The 24029-nt window shown below is 38.0% G+C and overlaps 1 protein-coding gene across 3 annotated transcripts in view; it reads left to right on the forward strand.

Annotated features, from left to right (window-relative positions):
* The window catches only part of LOC134535518 (V-type proton ATPase 116 kDa subunit a 1-like), a 279710-nt gene that overhangs the window by 246903 nt on the left and 8778 nt on the right, over nt 1–24029 (forward strand). For all 3 annotated transcript variants that reach the window (XM_063374659.1, XM_063374661.1, XM_063374660.1), the window contains exons 14-15: nt 1859–2072; nt 19589–19760. In XM_063374659.1, coding sequence (XP_063230729.1) covers nt 1859–2072; nt 19589–19760 — 386 coding nt within the window. The remainder of the gene's footprint in view (nt 1–1858; nt 2073–19588; nt 19761–24029) is intronic.

Raw genomic sequence — 24029 nt, forward strand, 5'->3', positions numbered from 1 at the left:
ATCTCTGTACCAGATATATGAAAAAATACCTAATGTAGTGAAAGGACTTTTATCGGGCACGTTATGGACCATGCCCATTCCAGATTAGAGGTTTTGCAGGTTTTGTAGATTGTCATTATATTTTTAATGGGAATAGAAAAATAAACATTAATGTATGGTATTTAAAATGTGTTTTTTTAAGCTGCTCCAAAGAAAGAAAAAAATACATATGAGCATTAATCTTTTTTTCAAAAATAGTTACGGAAACAAACCAGTAAAATTTTAAATGCAACCTGCTAATAAACGGGAAATGCTGCACAAAAATAAAAATTGACAGTAACGATAAACTCTGAGTGAACTATAAGCACTGGCAGTGCAGCAACGTGAACTGGTGGCCTAGGTCAACACCTGGAATCACCTGAAAATCTGAACACAAGCAGCTTGACTGATGTGCAAATTACAGAATACCGGATAAATGACCTTTCACCCTACTTCGAAAATAAGTCTACATAATAGGGTGTCCACATTCTGTAAACAGGGCCGTAGCCAGGATATTGTGAAGAAGAGAGTCCAGTATAACTTGATGTAAGTTTTTGGACATACGCCATTGCTAAGAACTTGCTTAATTTTGTGTGTTTTTTGTCTTTCTTGTGTATTTTTATTTATTTTATTTATTAGTTTTTCTTTAACAGATAAAGTTCTTAGCAATGGCGTATGTCCAAAAACTTGCATCAAGTCATGCGCTCCCATTGCACAAATCTTTTAAAGATAACAGAGTCCAGTATAGCTATTATATCATTGCTTTATGAATGAGATTTCTTTACATGTAAGTTTTAAAAGAAAATTTGTTATCATGTTAATATTTCAGGGAATAGTAGTTTTAGAACTCCAATGTTCACACACAGAATTTTAAGATATGATTTTGCTTGAGAAAAGAGAACTGAATAATTTAAAATTTGGTTTCATTGAACAATTTTTAATATTTTGTTCTTAAGACAATTGTGTTATGATTTCATTAAAATTAGTCATAAAAGCATTGTTGTTACTAAATACATTAAACACACACGTCAAGTTTATATTAAAGTAATGCCTACAGTAACACGTCTAAAACTGGCATTAGACTACTTGGAAGCACTGCCGCTTGTACCTCTTCTGAGTACGAGGCTTGTAGGGCTGTACAGTTCTGTAGCCCACCGAGGATTTCAATAATTCTTTCAAAATAATCTCCTTTAACCTTATCTAGCTAAGTTGCTTGTAATTTTATTATTCTGCGTTTTTTTTTTTAATCCTGAAAGGACCTCCCCTCTGGCTACGTGCCTGCTGTTAAGTCAGGAAAAAGCGTGGTCAAGGAAGGTTAAGAGAATTTACTTCAAATCTTGGAAAAGTCAAGGAAATATCATAGTGATAGCAATTTGAGGGGAAAATATCATGCTGCAAGACTGTATTTACTCTGGCTGTAAAATCATTTATATGCATTACTAGAGATACGAAAATTCCGCGCATTCATTAACCGCAGGTTAGAAAGCAAACCTTCACACTCTCGCACTGTGTTCGTGATTGGACCGCAGTTATTTGGACACACCCCTCTACGACCGTGAGCCAACTATGCCCTGCTAGGAGAGAAGTAAGCGATACAGGTAGTGCCAATTAACAAGTATAAAAAATGTTCTCGCCAAGAAATCAACCCATGGGAAAGCTAACATGGGTTTAGCACACCTATGACTTCTACCCTGAGGCCAGACTGATCCGCGAAATCTCCGGGTCTCTATTCATTACAATTAAATAAATAAAAGTGTTAGAGATGGGTTATGTGCATTATAAAAGGTAGCAGTTGTTTAATGAACGTGAGCAGGAGCGTGGTCGCGGACTCTCTGCGCAGGCGTCGGGCAACGGAGACGTGAGCCCCGACGTGGAGCTCCAGCAGCTGCCCACGGAGCCGGCGGGGCCGGCGGCGGGCGCGCCAGACGACCACGGGGCGGAGCTCTCCGAGCTGCTGATCTACCAGGGCATCCACACCGTGGAGTACGTGCTCAGCACCGTCTCCCACACCGCGTCCTACCTGCGGCTGTGGGCCCTCTCCCTGGCGCACGCCCGTGAGTATACAGCACACAGACAAGCCTCTAATGCACACCAACACGACACTACATCACGCCAGTTAGCCGATATAACTGGTGGGGAGCTTCACTCCCCCCACCGAATTAGGTACACGTAACTTTTATAGCATTACACAACCTACCAGCGCACACACAGGCCCGTGTGCCAAACCTATCCCACAAGACACGCACCCCGGCTGTCGATTCAAATGATTCTTCACCAGTGTGGGGTGCACCTGAATTACTATGCACTTAGCGAGTTGTAGAAACTTCGGTTTCTGGCCTCGCCCACGCTTACTGCCCCGGGTGGCAATGTGATGAATCGGCGGATACCCGTGAGTCTCCCTCCCCCCTCCTTGTGTCGCTCTAGCAGCTGGGAAGCCTCAGGTGTCTTTAAGGCCGGTATTACAAAAAAAAAACACACAATTAAGGGTTGAGATGTTAAATATGCCACACCTGTACTCTAAAAATATTCCTAATGCACAAAACGGCTCCCAAACCCTTAGATAGGACATGCCAGTTCCTTATTTTCAGGGAATAGATTTTGGTGTCCTAACCGTGATCTGTCTGTAGCCCAAACGTCCGCGCATCAGCAGGGCTCGGTGATTTTATCCAGAGGGCAGACTCACGTCCGGTGCCATTAAATCGTATAGATTTTGGTGATCATCGGGGGACATACCAAGCGTTTTGGTGTGCATTATGAAATTTTATGATAGTAAGACTATCCTTTAATACGTTCAGTACAATTTAATGGTCGTAACAAGAAATAATCATAAATTAAAAAAATACTTGAGAAAATAAGAAAGGTAGTTCTATTTTTGTGTGATGGTTTTGCTATCTATAGTATTTTTGCGGTAGGAAATGTATTAATGGTTGCAAAACGTTTTCCTCACACAGGGCTCCGTTTATTATAACGGTTGCAGATTTGTTTCCTTACTGGGATTCGGTTTGGATTCTTTCTGGAATATGGCCCGTAAGTTCGGTTATGGTTGTATTCCAACAAGGCAGTGTTTATTTGCTACTTTACTCGAAATTTGTGGAATACCGCATTTAAAACTTGAAACCTCGGGGAAATTGAGCAAATGTTAGTTAACAAACTGGAATAAGAATTATTGAAATCCTTGGTGGGCTGTATTTTATTTTCAAATTCATGAGTAGTCTGTAACCCATCAGTTAACTAATTGTGTATTATTCAATGATTCGAAGCACTGTTAAATGTCATTCATACAGTAATGTATTGTTCCAAAGTTTGATCTAGTTTTATGTTACAGATTTAGCAGCATTGGTTTGCATCGCATTGGTGGAAGTTAATTCAATGCCAACTGTATCATGGGAAAAGATTATTTGGCCATAAGTTTTTGTAGTTTATATATGTACACTATCTTGTAAGATCGATTGATGAGAATGGGAAAAAATGTTTGTTTGGAAAGGGAAACGGGAAAAACTTAGGGAAATTATTAAGAGTAAGAGTGTGGGAACCATGTATTTGTCTTCGTGACTACAATAGTTTTTGCAGACCTTTTGCTTTTATGCATCACTATATTCACACCGAAATGAGACACAATCAATTCTAGATTTAGTAAAAAAAAATATATAGATTTAAAAATTACCTATGACTTATGAGATTAAGATGATTTTCAGTCTAAGCAATGTGTGTTTGTCTGGGTGTTGAGTATGTAAGTTGTTGACAGTGCAGATGGCCAGTGTAAACATGGATAGTGAGTGCGACGGGATCCAGGCTGAGTGAATGCGGAAATTATGAAGGGACTTACGTAGTAATACTCAGCATGTATGCGTTATAGCATATTGCAGACAAACTTAACAATGGCGATGAGGCTGTGCAAGACACAGATATGTGTGAGTGCAATACCATTATTTTACATATGCTTTTTTCATATTCAATGAAAGTTCTATCGCGTACAAAAAGGCGTTATCCTTCACAAAGTACTGTAACGTTTTGGCCCTGACCCTAGCCAACACGTACAACTCCCGCGCCTCGCCACACCGTAAAAAGGCTCTAATGACTCGTACCGCGAGCGCAGGAAAACCCCCAAAAAAAATATTTGAATCCCAACAGATAGCAGACACAACAACACTACTAGTAAAATTATGAACAGTGAGAGGGGACAGCAAGTTATAAAAAAAATGAGAAATTTATATGGCACCATTTAATAGTTAGATAAGTATATCATAAAAGGATTTCTCACAAATCGGCGCGAACCACTTCCAATACATACTGTATTATATAAAAAAAATTCTATTAAACTATACACAAAATACTTCATCAATTACTACCAACGGTATACTCTGATCTTATACTTCGGAGCTCCGAAAAATTAATATAATACCCCAAAAAAATATTAACTATAGATATATATATATATATCATATTAAAACAACCTCTGACGCGCCAGGCATAGTACAACTATAAATATTAAAGGATAAACTTTTGCATCTGATAAGCGTAATGTAACAACATGTTAACACATATTAACATCCCAATAAATATCTTAAAAATTTATCTAGTTCCAAAATTTTGGCTTAAAACAAAAAGGCCTTTCACAGTTTAAGTCATTGTCTAACGCTGACGGTCTTTTCACTTCAAAGTCTGTCGAGTATAGTTTTTTTGCACGCGGAAAATAACCAACTGCTGAAACAATCAGATTGCGTAGTAAGTTAATTAAATTTGGAAAATCCACGCTTTATCATTTCTTGCTGCGACTAAAAAGGGTCAATGGGGCGGTGGCATGGCTGGCACTTACTTGCGTTCCACGTCGAGCAGTCCGGTCACCTGGTACACTCAGTTACTCACGAGCGTAAAATGATGGCGAACCATCACCATTAGACGTTGCCGTAGTTGCGATTTTCTGCTGCGACGAGTTCCCGTCATGCTGGTTCGGGGGTGTCGTCGACGCACGTATTTCCTCCTTAAAACATGCTCGCGATATTCACCAACCTCTTCATCGCTCACTCACGTCCTACGTATACGGCTTCCCCAACCGTTTAAAGGGCAAGCCGTTCATAATCGCTTCGTAGTGGAAGCATCACCACGGCCAACCCGCTTTATTTCGACACGTCCGCCACCGGCTAGGCCCACAGGCCGACTCCTGATCACTCGTCCCCTGACGTCACACCCACTCCATATATCCGCTGACGTCAGACACACAGCTCTTCCGCCACGTGCGTTCGCCGCGGAGCGATACAATCGATGATGCTCTCGAACCTTCCAGACCAATATAATAACTAAAGTCCATTAAAATTAACAAATTAAGAAGACTAAATAAAAATTACAGTTTCATATATTTTTTACGTTAAACCAAATATAACAAACGTAAATCAAAATAACTTCTATTACCAGGGAGGCCAAAAAATAAATATAAAAAAATCTACCATTTCTGCCAACATAAACCTTATCCAAGCCAGAGCTGTAGCAGACATGCTACAAATCACCCCGCTCAAAAAAAAAACATTGAAACAATTAAAGAAAAGGTTTTATCCAAACCATTATCGTTTTAGCGGTAATCATCCTAGGACCGAATAGCCTAACAATAAAAGGTAACAATTAAAGTACAATTAATAGAGCAAGTAAGAACAAGAATAAAGATAAAAAGGAGAGAAAACTACACAAAGTCACCTAACAAAGGAACAAAGTATTGACAAGATAGCACCAACAATTAACAAAGGTACAAAGACTAACCGCTATAACCGACAGTACTTAAAAATAAATCAAATACCATAACAAAAAAAAATCATTCCACTCTTAACCTACCCAACTCATTATCCACCGGGAATAATATATTTTTTTAACTGCGAAACATGCGCCTTCTTTACTTTATACACATTCTTAACATCTCGTAGCAAAACCGTGACTGGACCTAGAAATCTAGTTATTTCAAAGGGCCCCGCAAAAGCGTGCTGAAGTTTCCCAGAAATAAAATCCTTTTTATTACTAAGTATATATTGTCTGCACAAAACCTTTTCACCTATCTGATAAGGATTAGGAATACGATCTTTGTTATACTGCGAGCAGATCTTATCACTAGCTTTGTCCAAATTGATAGCAACTTCATTCCACATATTTTCCAGTCGTCTAGGACTATGTACCTCTAAACATTCCGGATTGATCCCCCAAACATTTAATAGGGGGTGACAGAGTTCTCGACCCAAAAAAATTTCTCCAGGAGTAAAACCTGTTCCACTGTGTTTGCTACTGTTAAACGCCAAGTTCAGATAAGGCACCGAATCATCCCAGTGGCGGGGGTCTTTTTGGTGAAAAATGCTTAAGGCTACCTTAATATTCTTGTTTACTCTCTCAACTAAATTGGGTTTGGGATAATAAGGGCTCATAGTAATATGTTTCACCCCCCATCGGAAACACATTTGTTGGAACATGGTACTCATAAAATAAGTGGCATTATCGGAAACCAGTAGCTCCGGACCCCCATACAAACTCCAAACTTTATCCACCAATGCCCGTACCACCTGCACACTCTTCATGTCCCGCAAAGCCATCATTATACAAAACTTACTAAACCCGTCAACTAATACTAACAAACAGTTATTTCCTCGCATGGTGCGCGGTAAGGGCCCAAAAACATCAATAAATGCTCTTTCCCACGGTCTCTCGATCTTCTCCACCGAGTATTTTCCCACCTTACTATTGCGGGGTTGTTTACACACTTGACACAAATGACATTGCTTAACATACTCATCCACATCCTTTTTTAGGGTGGGCCAATAAAACTTCCCCTTTAATCTTTCCTCTGTTTTCTCACTTCCACCATGGGCTCCTACACAAGAATCATGAAAATATCTTAAAAGCACACTCGTCAAACCCTCAGGGACATATACCTTTTTTACCCCATCTTTCACCCAATATAGAATTCCTTTAAAAAGTTGGAAATTTTCATACCCCTTTCCCCCTACTTTACTACGAATATTTCTGACGGCACAATCCCTCTCCTGCCATTCCTCTATACCTATAGAACTTTCGGGAAAGTCTCCTAAAACATTTAAATATTCTTTAACTTCCACCCCGTCCTCCTCTTCACATTCGCTCTCGTCTGATTGGTCCTCATTTTCTACAACATGCTCTTCGGGATTATACATGCGCGACAAAGCATCGGCCACTTTATTTTCCTGCCCTTTGATGTGACGAATCTTAAATCTGAAACGACTTAATCTCATCACCCACCGCCCAATCTTCCCAAGCTGCTTAGGATGAGTAAAGAGCCAAGTTAGGGCCTGGTTGTCCGTATGTAGTTCAAATTCATCGTGTTCTAAATAACACTCAAATCTTTCTAAGGCATAGATGCAAGCGAGGGCCTCTTTCTCATATACACTATAACCTTTTTCATGTTTATTGAGCGTCCTACTAGCAAACATAACAGGTTGTAAACCCCTTTCTCCTTCTTGCAATAAAACCGCCCCTAGGGCTAAACTAGACGCATCCACTTGCACAATAAATTTTTTATCAAAATTTGGAAGGGCCAACACCGGAGGGCTTGAAATGGCGCGTTTTAACTCCTGGAAAGCTTTATTCTGAGCTTCACCCCAAACAAAGGCTACTCCCTTCTTTTTTAGTTCATTTAAAGGGGCGCACAAGGTGGCATAATCGGGTATGAACCTGCTAAAAAAACCCAGCATCCCCAAAAAGCGCATAACCCCTTTCAGATTTTTAGGTGGGCCATAATTAACAATCGGAGCTATTTTCGCAGGATCCATCTCTAAGCATCCTTCCCCCACAATAAATCCTAAAACACTGATTTTCCTTTTTACCCAACACACCTTCTCCGGGTTTACCGTAAACCCAGCTTCTCGTAGTTTCTCCAGCACTTTCCGTAAATGCTGAAAATGTTCTTCCAAGGAATCGGAAAACACACAGATGTCGTCTAAAAAGCTAAGTAAGAACTTGTATTGATACTCTTGTAAAACTTTCCCTAAAATCCTGGATAAACATTGCGCCCCAAAGTTCACACCAAAAGGTACTCTTCTCCACTCATATTGACCCCAGGGTGTCACAAAACTAGTGTACGGCTGGCTCTCAGGGTCGAGCACACATTGGTGAAAGGCCGCGTTCAGATCCAAAATAGTGAAATATTTGGCCTTGCCTAAATATTGGAATAACACCTCAATCTTAGGTAAAGGGAAAGGATCGAGCCTAATTTTTTCATTCAAAAGGCGATAGTCCAGGACTAAACGATATTCCCCTGCCTTTTTTTTCTTTACCAAAAAGGCCGGTGACGCATACACAGATTTTGACGCACAAATAATTCCTTTCTCCATTAAATCCTGTATTATCTGTCTAAAGGCTTGCATCTTCGGAGGGGGGCACTGGTATGGTACACACTTCACTGCTTTGTTATCCGTTAGCTTAATACAGTAGGGATCTATTTCACACTTTCCTACTTTATCAGTGATCACATCTCCAAACTCCTCGATAATTTCTTGAATTCGACCTACCACTTCTTGATCTAACCTACCCTCAGCCCCCTGCATTCCACCACAGACTACCTCTGTCTTACTCCTATTCTTGGTTAACCTCACACTCACCTTTGGCTCAAAGGAGAAACTCAACTTCTTCTTATTACAATCGATAACCGCCCGAGTGTCCACCAAAAAATCCATTCCTAAAATTACCTCCTTAATAAGATCAGGTATTACCCAAAACTCGCGATCCCATAAAAAAGGTCCAATTTTAATGTGTAAGTAAGCCTTTAATTTAGAGATTTTATTTTTTCCGTCTGCGAGTTGAAATTCCATACCACTCGCGACCGCTAATTTTTTTTTTAATTTCCCATCCCTTTTTAATAGCTTATTCACAAATTCCTCACTTACAAAACTTCGGGTAGCCCCAGTATCAATAAGAGCAACCACCTTCTCCTCATACATTTTAAGGTCTACCTGTAGATTATTTTCGTTCCGCATCACGGCTAAAAAATGTTTATTCCCAAAACGCAATTTATTTAGCCGCCCCTTTTTCCTACAAACACGAACCACATGCGATTTCTTCCCACAATAAAAACACCCTTGTTTAGAAATTGATTGACAGCCCCGCTGAAAATGTCCCCCTTCGTGACGATAAAAACAATCATTACCCCTTTTCTTAACCCTCAAGACCTTGTCTTTGCCCTTTTGAGTACACTCTACTCTATAATGCCCTTTCTCCCCACACGTATAACATTTCCCTTTCCTTTTCCCGCGGGTAAATATTTCCTCAACTACGCTCTCTTTGACAACTTTGTTTACCCCGTGTATATTTTTTTGGTACTCCTGCCGCGCATACATCACGTTTTCTATTTCTACCGACCACCTTCGCAGCCCATTCAGATCCCTCGGTCTTTCCACAAATGAACACTCTCTCCTCACATCGGGATTCATATTTTCTACAATTATATCCACCATGGCCTGCTGCGGTAAACACAAACCAAATACTTTCAAGTGTAACAAAATATCATATACATAATCACCCATTCTCTCCCCCTCTCTTTGAAACCTAAACACTCTGTCCTGCACGAGTTGTAACTTACGGCGCCGCGGACACAGGGCATCCCATAAACCCTCACTTACTTCACACCAACTAAGGTTATTAACCAATCCATCAATAACTACGGCGCGAGCTACTCCCGAACATTTAACTACAACACTCTTCAAAATATTATTATCGCCGGCCTATTCTTTAATTTCCCGCAATTTTTCCACCTCGCTGCAAAACTGGATTAAGTCCTCCGGATTTTTATATTTTAAGTAAGGAATATTTTTTATCGCCTCGAAAAACAATTTCTGATTCAAGTAATGATCACTTTTATTATTTCCGTCAGCTCCATGCAAAACGTATTCCATAAACGTCACCTGGAGGAATTCTATGTCCTCCTGCCCTTCCACTGTTATCCCCACCTTTTCCAGGTTGTTTATCAAGTCCGGGCGCTCCAAATTAAAAATCCAACTCACATTCACTGCCATACTAGCCCTTATTATTCCAAACACAATAACCCCTACAAGAAATAACATTACACCTGCTGCCCTCCAGTCACTGCTCTCAGCAGAGTGGCGCACTTTGTAACGTTTTGGCCCTGACCCTAGCCAACACGTACAACTCCCGCGCCTCGCCACACCGTAAAAAGGCTCTAATGACTCGTACCGCGAGCGCAGGAAAACCCCCAAAAAAAATATTTGAATCCAAACAGATAGCAGACACAACAACACTACTAGTAAAATTATGAACAGTGAGAGGGGACAGCAAGTTATAAAAAAAATGAGAAATTTATATGGCACCATTTAATAGTTAGATAAGTATATCATAAAAGGATTTCTCACAAATCGGCACGAACCACTTCCAATACATACTGTATTATATAAAAAAAATTCTATTAAACTATACACAAAATACTTCATCAATTACTACCAACGGTATACTCTGATCTTATACTTCGGAGCTCCGAAAAATTAATATAATACCCCAAAAAAATATTAACTATAGATATATATATATATATATAACATATTAAAACAACCTCTGACGCGCCAGGCATAGTACAACTATAAATATTAAAGGATAAACTTTTGCATCTGATAAGCGTAATGTAACAACATGTTAACAAATATTAACATCCCAATAAATATCTTAAAAATTTATCTAGTTCCAAAATTTTGGCTTAAAACATAAAGGCCTTTCACAGTTTAAGTCATTGTCTAACGCTGACGGTCTTTTCACTTCAAAGTCTGTCGAGTATAGTTTTTTTGCACGCGGAAAATAACCAACTGCTGAAACAATCAGATTGCGTAGTAAGTTAATTAAATTTGGAAAATCCACGCTTTATCATTTCTTGCTGCGACTAAAAAGGGTCAATGGGGCGGTGGCATGGCTGGCACTTACTTGCGTTCCACGTCGAGCAGTCCGGTCACCTGGTACACTCAGTTACTCACGAGCGTAAAATGATGGCGAACCATCACCATTAGACGTTGCCGTAGTTGCGATTTTCTGCTGCGACGAGTTCCCGTCATGCTGGTTCGGGGGTGTCGTCGACGCACGTATTTCCTCCTTAAAACATGCTCGCGATATTCACCAACCTCTTCATCGCTCACTCACGTCCTACGTATACGGCTTCCCCAACCGTTTAAAGGGCAAGCCGTTCATAATCGCTTCGTAGTGGAAGCATCACCACGGCCAACCCGCTTTATTTCGACACGTCCGCCACCGGCTAGGCCCACAGGCCGACTCCTGATCACTCGTCCCCTGACGTCACACCCACTCCATATATCCGCTGACGTCAGACACACAGCTCTTCCGCCACGTGCGTTCGCCGCGGAGCGATACAATCGATGATGCTCTCGAACCTTCCAGACCAATATAATAACTAAAGTCCATTAAAATTAACAAATTAAGAAGACTAAATAAAAATTACAGTTTCATATATTTTTTACGTTAAACCAAATATAACAAACGTAAATCAAAATAACTTCTATTACCAGGGAGGCCAAAAAATAAATATAAAAAAATCTACCATTTCTGCCAACATAAACCTTATCCAAGCCAGAGCTGTAGCAGACATGCTACAGTACCACCATCCTCACCCAGAAACCTGGGCCGGACAATTGGAACGTTTTCAGTTTTGGTTATATTTAAAAGGACAAGTGACTGGTGACCCAAAGTGTGGGCTGCTGGTATAAATACTCAACGACCAATACAGTTCGTGATTTGAAAGATTGGATTATGCCAAAGTATAAATACGGAGAGCTTGTCGATTTTTTAAACAGCAAAGTTGCGCCCAAGGTGAACCCCATAGTATGGTATAATACGTTTGTAAGCAGGCGACAGCTGGCAGGTGAGAGTATTGTTGTGTGTATGTCCAATTTGAAATATTTAGTATCTCCTTGCAACTTTGCTGGCAATGCCACAACCATGGGTTTGTACCAGTTTGTGGCCATTGCAACACTGACCTACAAGCGAAATTGTTCTTGGAGAATGCATTAACTGGCTACAAAGGCCTTAGAAATAGTACAAATGGTTGAAGGTTAAGAAGCCAAAGTTTTGGAGGTAAGGAATTCTTGCATGGACGAGCTGCACAAAATTCATGCCAGTGGGCAGAATCAACAAAAATTTATTTCTTTATCTGTTGGATTCATCTCCAGCAAGAATGTGACCTTTTTAAGATGTGCTGAGTTTGGACAATAGAGCGCTCACATAGCCCAATGTTGATATTTATAGCTTGCCGACTGCATGCAGTGCACACACTCTTGTCTTGTGCCAAGTGTACTAAATTGAATAGCCCGCATTCTTTCGTGGTTAGTCTGTACAACGATTATGAAATGGCAAGATTTCACCAAGAATAATTAAATTATGATTTAAGGTTTTGTTTTATCGAAATCTCACCTATACAGTGACCATTCCCTTGTTTCAAAGGTCAAGTATGCAAAGTTTCAACTCAATCGGATGAACGATGTGTGGGCGTATAGAAGACTAACACTCAAACATTCATTTTTATATAGAAGATAACAATTTTATGCTTTCACAATCAGGTACGTGAGTGGTAGATTGACAGGCAAAAGCATTTTACGTCACAATAATTATGTGATCCAATAGGGCTACAAAAGGCAATGAGATAATCATAAGAGCCCAGGTTAAATTTCATTTTAAACCTGAAATGAATTGCATAGTAACAAAAACACAATCTTTAAATAGAATTACAAATTAAACACGTAAACAAGAGGACTGCATAATAGCACCATACAAAATTACGGCATACTCTAAACATTATTAAGGAGTTACCAAAAATATATATATTACACCAAAAGAAGCATAACATGGGTATGCTAAAGGACAGGGTACAGTGAGTACCACAACAAATGTAACAAGCGTGAACTTAAAGAGCGTGTATACATATTATGTATGTCTTTCAATATTAATGGAAGAGAAATTATCAAAAGATTACATGGATATAAAATCCTAGGGCTTTAACAATTTACAGAGAGTTGATTAGCCTCGCGAGGCTGAACACGGAAGGAGGTACAGTCAAATGGCAACCTGCACACACTTCAGGCAAATATGGCCCAATTTAAGAGGCCGTGTCACAAATTTGCGCTCCTATCTATATCAATGTTATTTTAAAAGGCAGTTTTTCTCAAAGTCTATAAGAGGTAGGGGCCGGAAATTTTGCCTACTGAAAGTATACAATACATTTAACATAACCGCTTTTTTCAAATTTATTTATCATATCATATATTATTTCTGTGATGAAAATAATATTACCAATATTTTGATTTGTCCAGATACATTGAAATTTTGCTTATATTTATAATTATTTAGCAAAAACTGAAAACGCCATTGAAATGTATTGCACATTACCTTCCGATCAGTGTCTTCATGATCATGATGGGTTTATAAACCTGGGTGTAATCAAGTCTTTAACTATTACATGACAACATTTATACTTAATAATTTGGAGATATGCCTTTTCTATCCTCAGCCCCTGAGCTTTTACTATCTGGTCTGGCGACCGACCTGACACTCTTCAACCACCCCAGGGGTCTCCGATTACACATCTTATCAAAAAAAAAAAAAAAAAAAGCTGTTCGTTCATTTGTTTTTGTGTTCGAGCGAAGGTTTACTTCTCCATTAGTGCCACAGAATTCACACATTTATGCCAAGGGAATATTCCGCTGATGTGACGCCATACGAATGTATTATTCGCGACCATACAACTTTTTTGTTTGTCATCGGGAAAATGACGCCGCAGTTTGATTTTTTGTGGTGATATAAAATAAATTTTCTTGGAATGTTCATTTTAAATTGAGCATTTTTAAATGTCAGCGTAGAATATGCTTATCTGCCCATTTTGTTTCTTTCCATAATAATGAGTAAAGTTAACATTGTCATAGACATTTTATTATATTCGTTTGCCGTCCAAGTACAAATGTCACACTATATCGCACGTAATTATATTTTTTTACTAATTTGTTAGTTGTCATTTTATTTAAGTTATAAATAACATTAATAAAAATTATTACTTAATAGTCCAGAATAGAGATTGAGTTATTATTCATTTAATAGGGGTTTAAAATATGGTACTACATACATATTTATATTATCTTCTTGTCTTCTTTGTAACTTTACTGGAAGAATGGCATTTGGTATGTATGTTAACTCACAATGAAAATACTTCAGAAGTACTCAATTAACAGTGAACAACCTAGGGCCTATACTAATTTCATTATGTTCATGAAATATAATTGATATTACTAATAATGAACTGTATGTGTTTTGCGTAGAGATATTGTACGTACTGTATGTGGTACAGACCAACATTAGCTAAGACTCTGTAAATAAGTAATTTCAGTTAATGTGTAGAGAATATTAAAAGTTAGAAATAATGATATATATAAAACAATGCAGAGTTATCAGCATAAAAATAGAAGTTGTTTTTACGTAGCGCCTACTGGAATGTATATTTTGTGTTGAATTATGTGGTATGATTAGTATTCTCTTATTGTAAGTGTGTTTTGTTAAAATCTTATAAAACATCACTTACTGTTGAAGGATTTTCATTTTTTTTGTGATGATCTTACTTAAACAAGTTTTAATTATATTACACATGTATATTTTAAAAGCATTTTAATGTATACTTATAGAATTGTAATAGGCTTTATACGGACTCTCACGATGCATGTGAGCATCTATAATTAATAGAGACCGGAAAAATTCGCGGATTCATTCGGCGATAGGCTAGAAGTCAAATACATATACCTTTTAGATGATTTTGCTATTGGCTTACTGTTCATCTGGACGAATCTCAACCAATTATAAAACACCAACCAAAGAAGGATCGAATCACAGACAAACAAGCTGAGACGACTAACAAGTCAGCAGCAAATGAACTGCCGTTCAGTGGCGTAGCGTGCCATCTCGGCGCCTGGGGCGGGAAACCCATTTTGCCGCCCCCATTCTATAGGTGCTTAATTAAAATTAAATTTCACATGCAATGAGGTACCTTTTATTGAAGTTAAAATAGGATGAGCGGTTTTACAAGCGGATTCTACGGGCCTTATGAGCAGCGAAGTCAGAAATAACTTTGTCAAAATCAATATTAGCAGCCAATTCTTGTTCAATCGACAATATAGTCAAGTTTGATAGTCTATCGGAGTTATGTTCTTATATATTTTTAACGCCTTTTTGGTAATTATATTTAATTTTCGGAGCTCCGAAGTATATGATCAAATTATAATTTTTCGGGGGAATTGTTAAAGTATTTTTTTAGTATTATTATATAGCTATTTTTATAAGTAGTAATAGGGTATGTATTTTATGATGGATGCACCGATTTGTGATGAAACGATTTTATGATATATATATATATATATATATATATATATATATATAAAATGTTGTCATATAAATTTTGTGTCTTTTTAACTTGCTGCCTCCTCTCACTGTTCGCAACCTTATTAGTATTTTTTAAGCCTGCTATTAGTTTGGGTTTTAATATTTTTTTGGGTTTACCTGCGCTCGCGGTACGGGGCAATATATGAGTTTTACTGTGTCCCGGTTTGCGGAAGTTGTTTGGTTTGCCCTGGGTTAAGGTCAAACTTTACAGTACAATCCGTAGTACTAAATTCAATGAGTGCGAAAGAGAGGCATCGACACGGGCCGACGCGTGAAACAAAAGATTTTGTATGAGTAATTAACACAATAAGGAGTGCCGCTCAACTCGGCTCGCGCGCGCCGGGCGGCGCGGCGTGATGCGATGTTGCCGTTCGTATGTAAACAAACAAACGTTATAAAGAGCTCTGTCAGTGATTTCGCAGTTTTTCTTTTAAATAAATATTAAAAAATAGTTGGTGCGCAAAATTCTAGATAAAAATGGAACATTATAGTGTGTCTGACACATGTAATGAATGAATCATAGATCAGATCTCAACCCGCTTCACCGGCGACCCGCCCCCGCGGGCTGCCGCCCGGGGCGGGCCGCCCCCTCCGCCCCACCCACGCTACGCCACTGCTGCCGTTATTTGCCCGAGTGTACAGGGGAATGTGCAGTCTATCCTGAAGGCCGTCGAAACCGCGAATTTTTCCGGTCCCTAATCTACATCAATATTATGGCCGTTTCACAAGATCAAATATTTATTGAATTCAATCTGTTGCATTCATTGTACATGATTTTCGATATGTACATTGAATTCAATACAAATTGAAGATGTTACTCAACTAAGCTTATTCTTATTAACTTATAAGTATTTTGTTTGTTCAGTACATAAAAGTAAAAGATTCGTTATTATTTAAATAATGAGCATCTTTAAGCAATAACGTTTTCAAAATATTTACATAAACATAATGGAATATATTTTTTAAATACTTTATATCTACGATCACATCAACGGCAGTATTATGTAATGAATGAGGTAATGAAATATCTTGAAAGGATATTTTCTTCTCTGTAAAGTAAATTTGTAATGCAGCCCTCTTAATGTTAGTCTTGTGAGTTATTTCGTCTTCTAATATGCTACAGCAATGTATAAAATTAAGTTTTGTTAGTGTTTTAGTCTTGTGTAATGTTAAAGTGTAATGTGATAAATTCAATAATTTTTTTGTAAGTTCGTATTCATAAAGGTAGGCTACATATCGTATTAAGATAAATAGTATAATATTTGTAAATTTAAATTCTTTGAAACAACGTCGATAATAGGTTCACCTACCTCTGTTAAACTGTATGATGGTGCATTGTAAAAAATTAGGTAGTCTGACTTAAGTGAGATTGTATTTAGATTGTGTGTGATGCACATGCAATATCTAAGCATATGCATTTATGTTATTATCCTTTTAAAACGTTACATGATGAATTTCGTATACTTTTTAATGTCAACTAACATTATTTATCACGGACTATTACATCCAGATAAAGAATAATTACCACATGTTTGAAGATTAATTGTATTCCGATACGTTTAAAGTATTAAAATTTTTAGATTCGACTCATGCCATAGTTGTATAAGTGAGGTTTCTTGATTCTGAATCCCTGCATCCGCAATTTCCTAGTGAGCCGCCGGTCAGATTGTCATCCTCTCAGATTGTCGAGGAACCAGATACATTTTTCGTCGAGTAAACTCGAGCTGTCAACCTTCCCACTAATCCTGTGATAAGGGTATAGTAGCTTTATCACGCGCTGCGGCTACAGTTCCTTCGGTTGAAAAAGCCACTAAATCTCACTGTTAAAAGAGAGAACTTCTAGAGCAGAATATTGGAAATAAACATTTACTGACACGGCCTCTTAAGAGACTACCTTCTCTTACAACGAAATAACCAGGCCAAACAATCAGGGCGGAAGAAAAACTTGTGGCTATAACCATACCTGCGAAGTGACCCACATCGATGAGACATTGCACACTACACAAGGGAGAATGACGGTGCTACAGCATAGCAAGTTATGCACCAGGAAAAAAAAATCATTATACAAGTTATGGCAATCAAATATAATAATTTATAATAAATGGGAATGAAATAAATTTACATTACATTACGAGACACAGCCACCTTCTGTCTCCAAATCAAATCGCAGAAGTTCAGACTTACAAGCCGTGTCTCGCCGGACCTTCATGTCGCACCAACACTTAAGTCCCAATTACGTGATGTCCTAGGGCTCTCCAAGGCTTAAATACAAGAGTCTAGAGCGCGCTGCGCATGCGCAAGAACCCTGGAGGGAGCAGGATAGGGGAGGGGATGATGACGACACGTACTATATGAAAAGGGGATGGGGGGAAGGTTACCATGCCGCAGTGTCTTGAAGCGAAGGTGGTGAATTCATTTCAAACAGATAATGTGAAAATAAAATAAGACACTTTGTCTGACCAATGTGTGCTCCAAAAATATTCAAAATTAAGCCTCCACCACCCTGGAATAGAGTGAGTCTCACTTCATCAGGCATCAGGGGTGCCTACATCTCTTAGTAGCACAGGGACTTGTGCGAGAGGGGATCCTGGAACGCTTTCAGAACTGTGGACAGCCACTTACCAACCAATAATTTAAATAAAATTATTAATCCTTCAGGAATGAAAAACTCTGATAGTAAATGTACTTGAACTGTCAAACGAGAGTGAACTGGAAAAAAAAATCAAATGAAATAAAAAACTGATTTCATAAAAATTGAGGACTACCTTTGTTTTGATTCAGCATAAATGTTTTTGACTGCCCTCTCTCTTTCTTTGCTTAAAAAGACATTACAAACAATATATGGAAACCATTCGTTAGTTAGATAAAGTGATTATTAAATAAGCGAGGCCTAGCCCCTCAAACTTTGAATAACTGTTACTTTACGGTTAGGTTAGTTTTCATCTTACACCTCTGTTTAGATTGACTCTTAACATCTGGCCTCCGGCCTTCATTAAATAAAATCAGTAATGTTCACGAACACGGATGATGTAACACCGGAACAACTACGGTCAAGGCGGGTCAAACTACAAATTAAGGTTTGAAATTACTAAATCTACATTTATGGGAGATCGATACTTATTTTTAAACAGCTTACATCTTGTCAGCCTTCTTGAGGGCCCACCAACCTTACTCTCTTCTCCGACCTTAACTTAAACTTTAGGAGGTCCCGGACGGACGTGCCAGACGAGAGACAAATCCAGAAGTAGGTAGCCAGAAGATGTGGTGCGGCCAGGCCATGTTGCCCACTCCCCTCATTAACCAATGGTTTTTGCCAGCTCAGTAACCGCCCCCACCGGGCTATCCCTCAACTGGACGCGCGCTGTCACGCTAGCAACGCATGGCCAAATGTCAACCGGGCTGAGACAGCAGCATGTCCTGATCACGTGATAGCCAATTGAAACGTGGCGAAGAATGCACAGCCCGCCTATTCCCTTGCAGATACAGCCTGAAGCAAGTCCCCTAACAAAATTTTACCAAACTCCAAGTTACTGCCAAAACATACTATCGATATTTTTATATAAAAAAAAAAAAACCTTTTAAAATGACAAATAAAATCATCTATGGTAAAACAAGCAGTGACAATGTTATTAGGTGTAGGAATAATAATTCTGTTTTGCTGAGGTCGCAGATCAGAAAATACATGCAAGCATGCGAGCACTAAATTAATGCTATTGCACAATTATGCAAGTGTAAAAGTATGCAATTGTGAAAGGATGCGAGAATGCAAGTGTACAAGTGTAAAATATGCAAGTGTGCGAGTGTAAAGAATGCAATTGTGCACGTGTGAAATTGTGTGAGTGTGCAAGTGTGCAATCGTGCAAGTATGAAATTGTGTGAGTGTGCAAGTGTGCATGTGTAGATTTGTGCATGTGTGCATGTATGCATGTGTGCAAGTTTGCAAGCACATTGCATCATTTCTACCCCTCTCCTGCCGTATCCACCTCTAGCAGTTCCACCACTTACCTAACTATTGCCCTTATGAAATAGGAATTTTTGTAATGCCAGAAATAGTAGCCACCTCTGCAAAGAAGTTTCACTCGAATGATGAACTGTCAGTGAAACGACGGGAAGGTAGAGATGTTTGTCGTGTTGGCAGAGCTGTCGGAGGTGCTGTGGAGCATGGTGCTGCACATGGGCCTGAGCTGGGACTCGTACGTGGGCGGCGTGGTCCTGTTCGTTGCGTTCGGGGCGTGGGCCATGTTCACGATCGCCATCCTGGTCCTGATGGAGGGCCTCTCCGCCTTCCTCCACACTCTCAGGCTGCACTGGTCAGTCCTGCACGCTTGCGCAGTTTACTGTGTCGTTCTCGTGTTCTTGCTTGACCTCTCTTTGGCTGTGAGGATGATTATTTGGAAGGAACAAGATTTTACGGTGAACAATGAAACGATGATTAGGGACACCTGTATTTCGCGAATACATTTCGTGTCAAGGTATTTCACAAAATACTGTAGCTTTTCTCCTGTGGTTATTGGCTGAGGTCGGTGAGAGGTGTCGCCCCGCTCTTGACGGGGCCAATGAGAATGTGGTCACTGTACTGCTGCACCCTCACAATTTGCCATGACTCTTAGAAAAAGCTACAGTGTTTTGTGAAATACTTTGACATGAAAAGAAATCGTGAAATACAGGTGTCCCTAACAATGATACAGCTGTAGTAACAAAGGAAAGTTTGTCATTGCACCACAGAACACCAAATTGGAACTGAAACCCTTCAATTAATTATAATTTCCACTAAACACAACTAATATCAAAAATTTTAAACTTGTTTGGTTATAAAATCAATTTATTTCATGTTTGTAGTAAAATAAATAGACCAAATGGTTAGGAAAACATATTCATTACTTTGATTGATCTTGCATCTTTTAATACTACCGTATTTACCCATGTACCACCCGCCCCCATGTATGACCCGCACCCTTAATTTTCAACACACTCTCCAGGAAAATTTTTTTTTTTTCACTATAATGTCATTTACATGTGCCAGCATAAATAGGGAAAAAGAGTCTGTCATTGTAACAACAAAGTAAACACAGAATTTTATTATACTGGCTTGATGCTGCTCGGCACGGTCCGGCGCTGCCTGGAATGCTAGGTCGGCACGGTCCGATGCTGCTCGGCACGGTCCGGCGCTGCCTGGAATGCTAGGTCGGCACGGTCCGGCGCGGCACGGCGCGGCACGGCACGGTCCGGCGCTGCACGGCACGGTTCGGTGACAAGAGTCTAGCGGCAGCAATGCTACCGTCCTGCAACTGGCTGCAAATGCTGATCCTCTCCGAAGTTGGCCGATCGGGAGCGCCTACCCCCTGGATGTTTTTTATTTTTACGCGCGCGTTTTTTCTCTCCAGTATAAAAATGCCACATAGACTGTTTAGTGAATGGTTGGTTATATTAAGTAAGTATAGCTACATTAAAAATACTGTAAAATCATTTTATGGTTGCTTAGCAAATAACTTTTTAATATGTAGCTATCCAGCGCTAGGAAACCGTTTACATGATTTCCAAGTATCTTTAATGTAACTATCCTAACCAAATCAACCGTCCACAAAGTTTTAAAGTATTTATAATGTAGCTAACCTAACCTAATTGACCATTAGTTATCATGTCCTTATCTGAAAATTACAATTTAATTAATAAATTTACTTTTATTTGCATTCATTATTCAAATATATTTATTACTTTTGAAATTATACGTGCTGGTATTTATTTTTACAAGTACAAAAAAAAATTCGCACCTGCCGAGATTCGAACTCTCAACCTTACGATTAGATAATAGCGCCGCTAAGCGCTAAGCCACGAGGCCATATTTGACATCTAGAAGTTTCAGATGACATATGATCGTGCCGCCGGCCCCGGAACGAGTCTGAGCGGTGCGGCAGCCGGCCCCGGAACAAGCCAGTTGCCAGTTGCCAGTTGCAGGAAGGTAGCATTGCTGCCGCTAGACTCTTCTCGGTTCGGTGCCGCCTTGGCACATCCCAGCGGGCGACGCAAGCTGTACACGCGGCGCACGACGTAGTTAACAATATTGCTTGTTTGCTATTCACCCGCGCTACAATATATATGATAGTAACGGGTTGGATACTTATATTTGCATTGTAATAAATGCTTCCAGCATTCTGTAATGTACGATAAATCCATTTTTTTCAGTCTTAATTTTTGTCCAAAACCTCAAATTCCGTGTATGACCCGCACCCCGATTTTTGAATGTTGTTTTTCGGAAAAAATGTGCGGGTGGTACATGGGTAAATACGGTAATTTTTACAATACTGATGATACATTATGCAAACTTCAAAATTCTTGCGGATTTATTTTTTTGATCCTAGTAATTTTGCCCTAAATTTGTTATTAGGTAGATTTCAAAGAACTACTTCCTATTGTAGTTAAAATCATGGTGCAATTTTCTGCAATTTTTTTATAGTTTTTCGTTTTATGAACTCAACTCAAAAGTCGTAACTTTTCACTAATCACTTACAAACAGATACGTAAAATCTAGTAGTGGAGAATCTAGATCGAGTTCATTAATGGACAATATCTGACCAAAGGGGTAGAAATGAGGGAGGTTTTTTTGAAAACCAGAAAAATCGCTGTAACTCCCATAATATGGAAAATATCACATCTGTGTGAATGTATTATAACTCGTAGGAGTAATACCAAAATATTTTGCCTGAAAATGTTTTTGATATGACCAACCATAACTTTAAGGGGTGGAATAAACAAAGGTTGGAGGGAAAAAAATCATAACTCTCTTCATAGGCACAACATTAAATTTTTACAAATTATGTATTTATATAATAGTTTTTATCAAATTTTTTTGTATGAAACAATTTTTGATTAAACAAACCATTGCTGCAAGATGTTAATGAGGGGTAGAATGAAAAAATAATAATAAATCCCTTAGTAGGTACACAATTTTTTGTAAATATTACAATTTTTACCTTAAAAATTTTGTCTTAAACTTTTTTTTATAATACAACCCATTCCTGGAAGATGTGGAAAAAACATGGGATTGAAATAAGAAAATAAATAAACTTGCCTACCATGAACTCTATCAAATTAATGTTTAATTTTGTTAAAATTTTTAAATATTGTTGAAAACTTTTGTCTAAAGTAAAATTTATATCAAATAACATTACTGCAAGAGGTGGAAATAACGAGGGTAGAAAGACAAAATGTCATTAATTTTTTAATAGATCAAATCCATTATAATTTATTGTAAAACTCCTAAACTTTATGTAAAACCTTTGGCTGAAACAAATTTTGATGTAATTAACTATTACCATAAAAAATTGTTTGAAATTTTAAAATAATTAAATTTTTTGTAGTAGGGTACCTATCAAATTTGTTAGAATTTATTAATAACCATCTTAATATTACCTTAAAACTTTGCCCAAAAAATGTAGTGCAATGGATGAAAAATAGTGTTTGAAGATTAAAAATAATTACATAGTTGCCTAAGTAAGCATTATATGAAATTTGTTAAGAAATTCAATGCTGAATGCATTTAGTTAAAAACATTCAAAATATTTCCACTTCATAGAATATAAGAAAATCTTTAAGGTATTTTTTTTTTTAAATATTGACAACATTATAGAATGTTATGTATATAAAGTACTTAAAATGATCTAGGAGTTAATAGAAATTTCCAAAACATTTCCAGAAGAAATAGGTACTTCAAATCTACCTACGCCTGTAGGCTGTGCCAAAAGAGGATTTTTTAGAGATTAATGTGTTGCAAAAAATTAACTTTTCACTGTCAGAATTACAGTACCTACTTTGTTTGATCAGGATTGAGAATTATTTTGATGCTATGTTTGTTTTTAAATGTAAAGTTTTTTTTATAAAGAAACACTTTTACTAATAATGAAAACAATAATTCCAGTTTAAAAACTACAGTGATGTAAAAATAAAACCTTAAAATATTTGGTCAAGTTAACAAGGATAGAAACGTACAAGACTGATAAGAGAAATTTTGCTAGGAATTAAAACACACAAGACAGATCAGAGAATTTAGGTTAGGAATTAGTCATGGCCTAGATAAAGAAACCGTTTCAGCATTTGCTAGGAGTGTTTTCGGAAAACAACAGAAAACAAAAATCAGGTTGGCGGGACTGGGATTTGATGTCCAGTGTGTAGAGTCAAGTTAATAAGGTTTTATTTTTAGTCAAATTTTGTTTCTGAAACAAAGAATTTGAATGTTATTGTTTATATATATATATATTTATAAAAGCTGTTGTGTAATACTCACTCCACCAAAATAATGGTACAATTTATATGCATCATCTTTACGATAAAATAATTTAATAAATTGATCTAAAACAAATACATCAGAACAAAAAAAAATATTGAGATTTGTGGTTTGGAAGTGATTCAATATGATGTACCAAATAAAACAAATAAAATAAATTAAACAATTAAAATAATTCTTTTTGACATTCCTTGGATTTCAAACATAAAAAGATTTTTTTTTTTAATGATGTATATTAAGTTTTGCTTAAATGCTACTTAATTCCATGATATTAATTGCATTGTAGTACTTAACGGTG

Source organism: Bacillus rossius, chromosome 8 (assembly GCF_032445375.1).
Source record: "Bacillus rossius redtenbacheri isolate Brsri chromosome 8, Brsri_v3, whole genome shotgun sequence".
NCBI lineage: Eukaryota > Metazoa > Arthropoda > Insecta > Phasmatodea > Bacillidae > Bacillus > Bacillus rossius.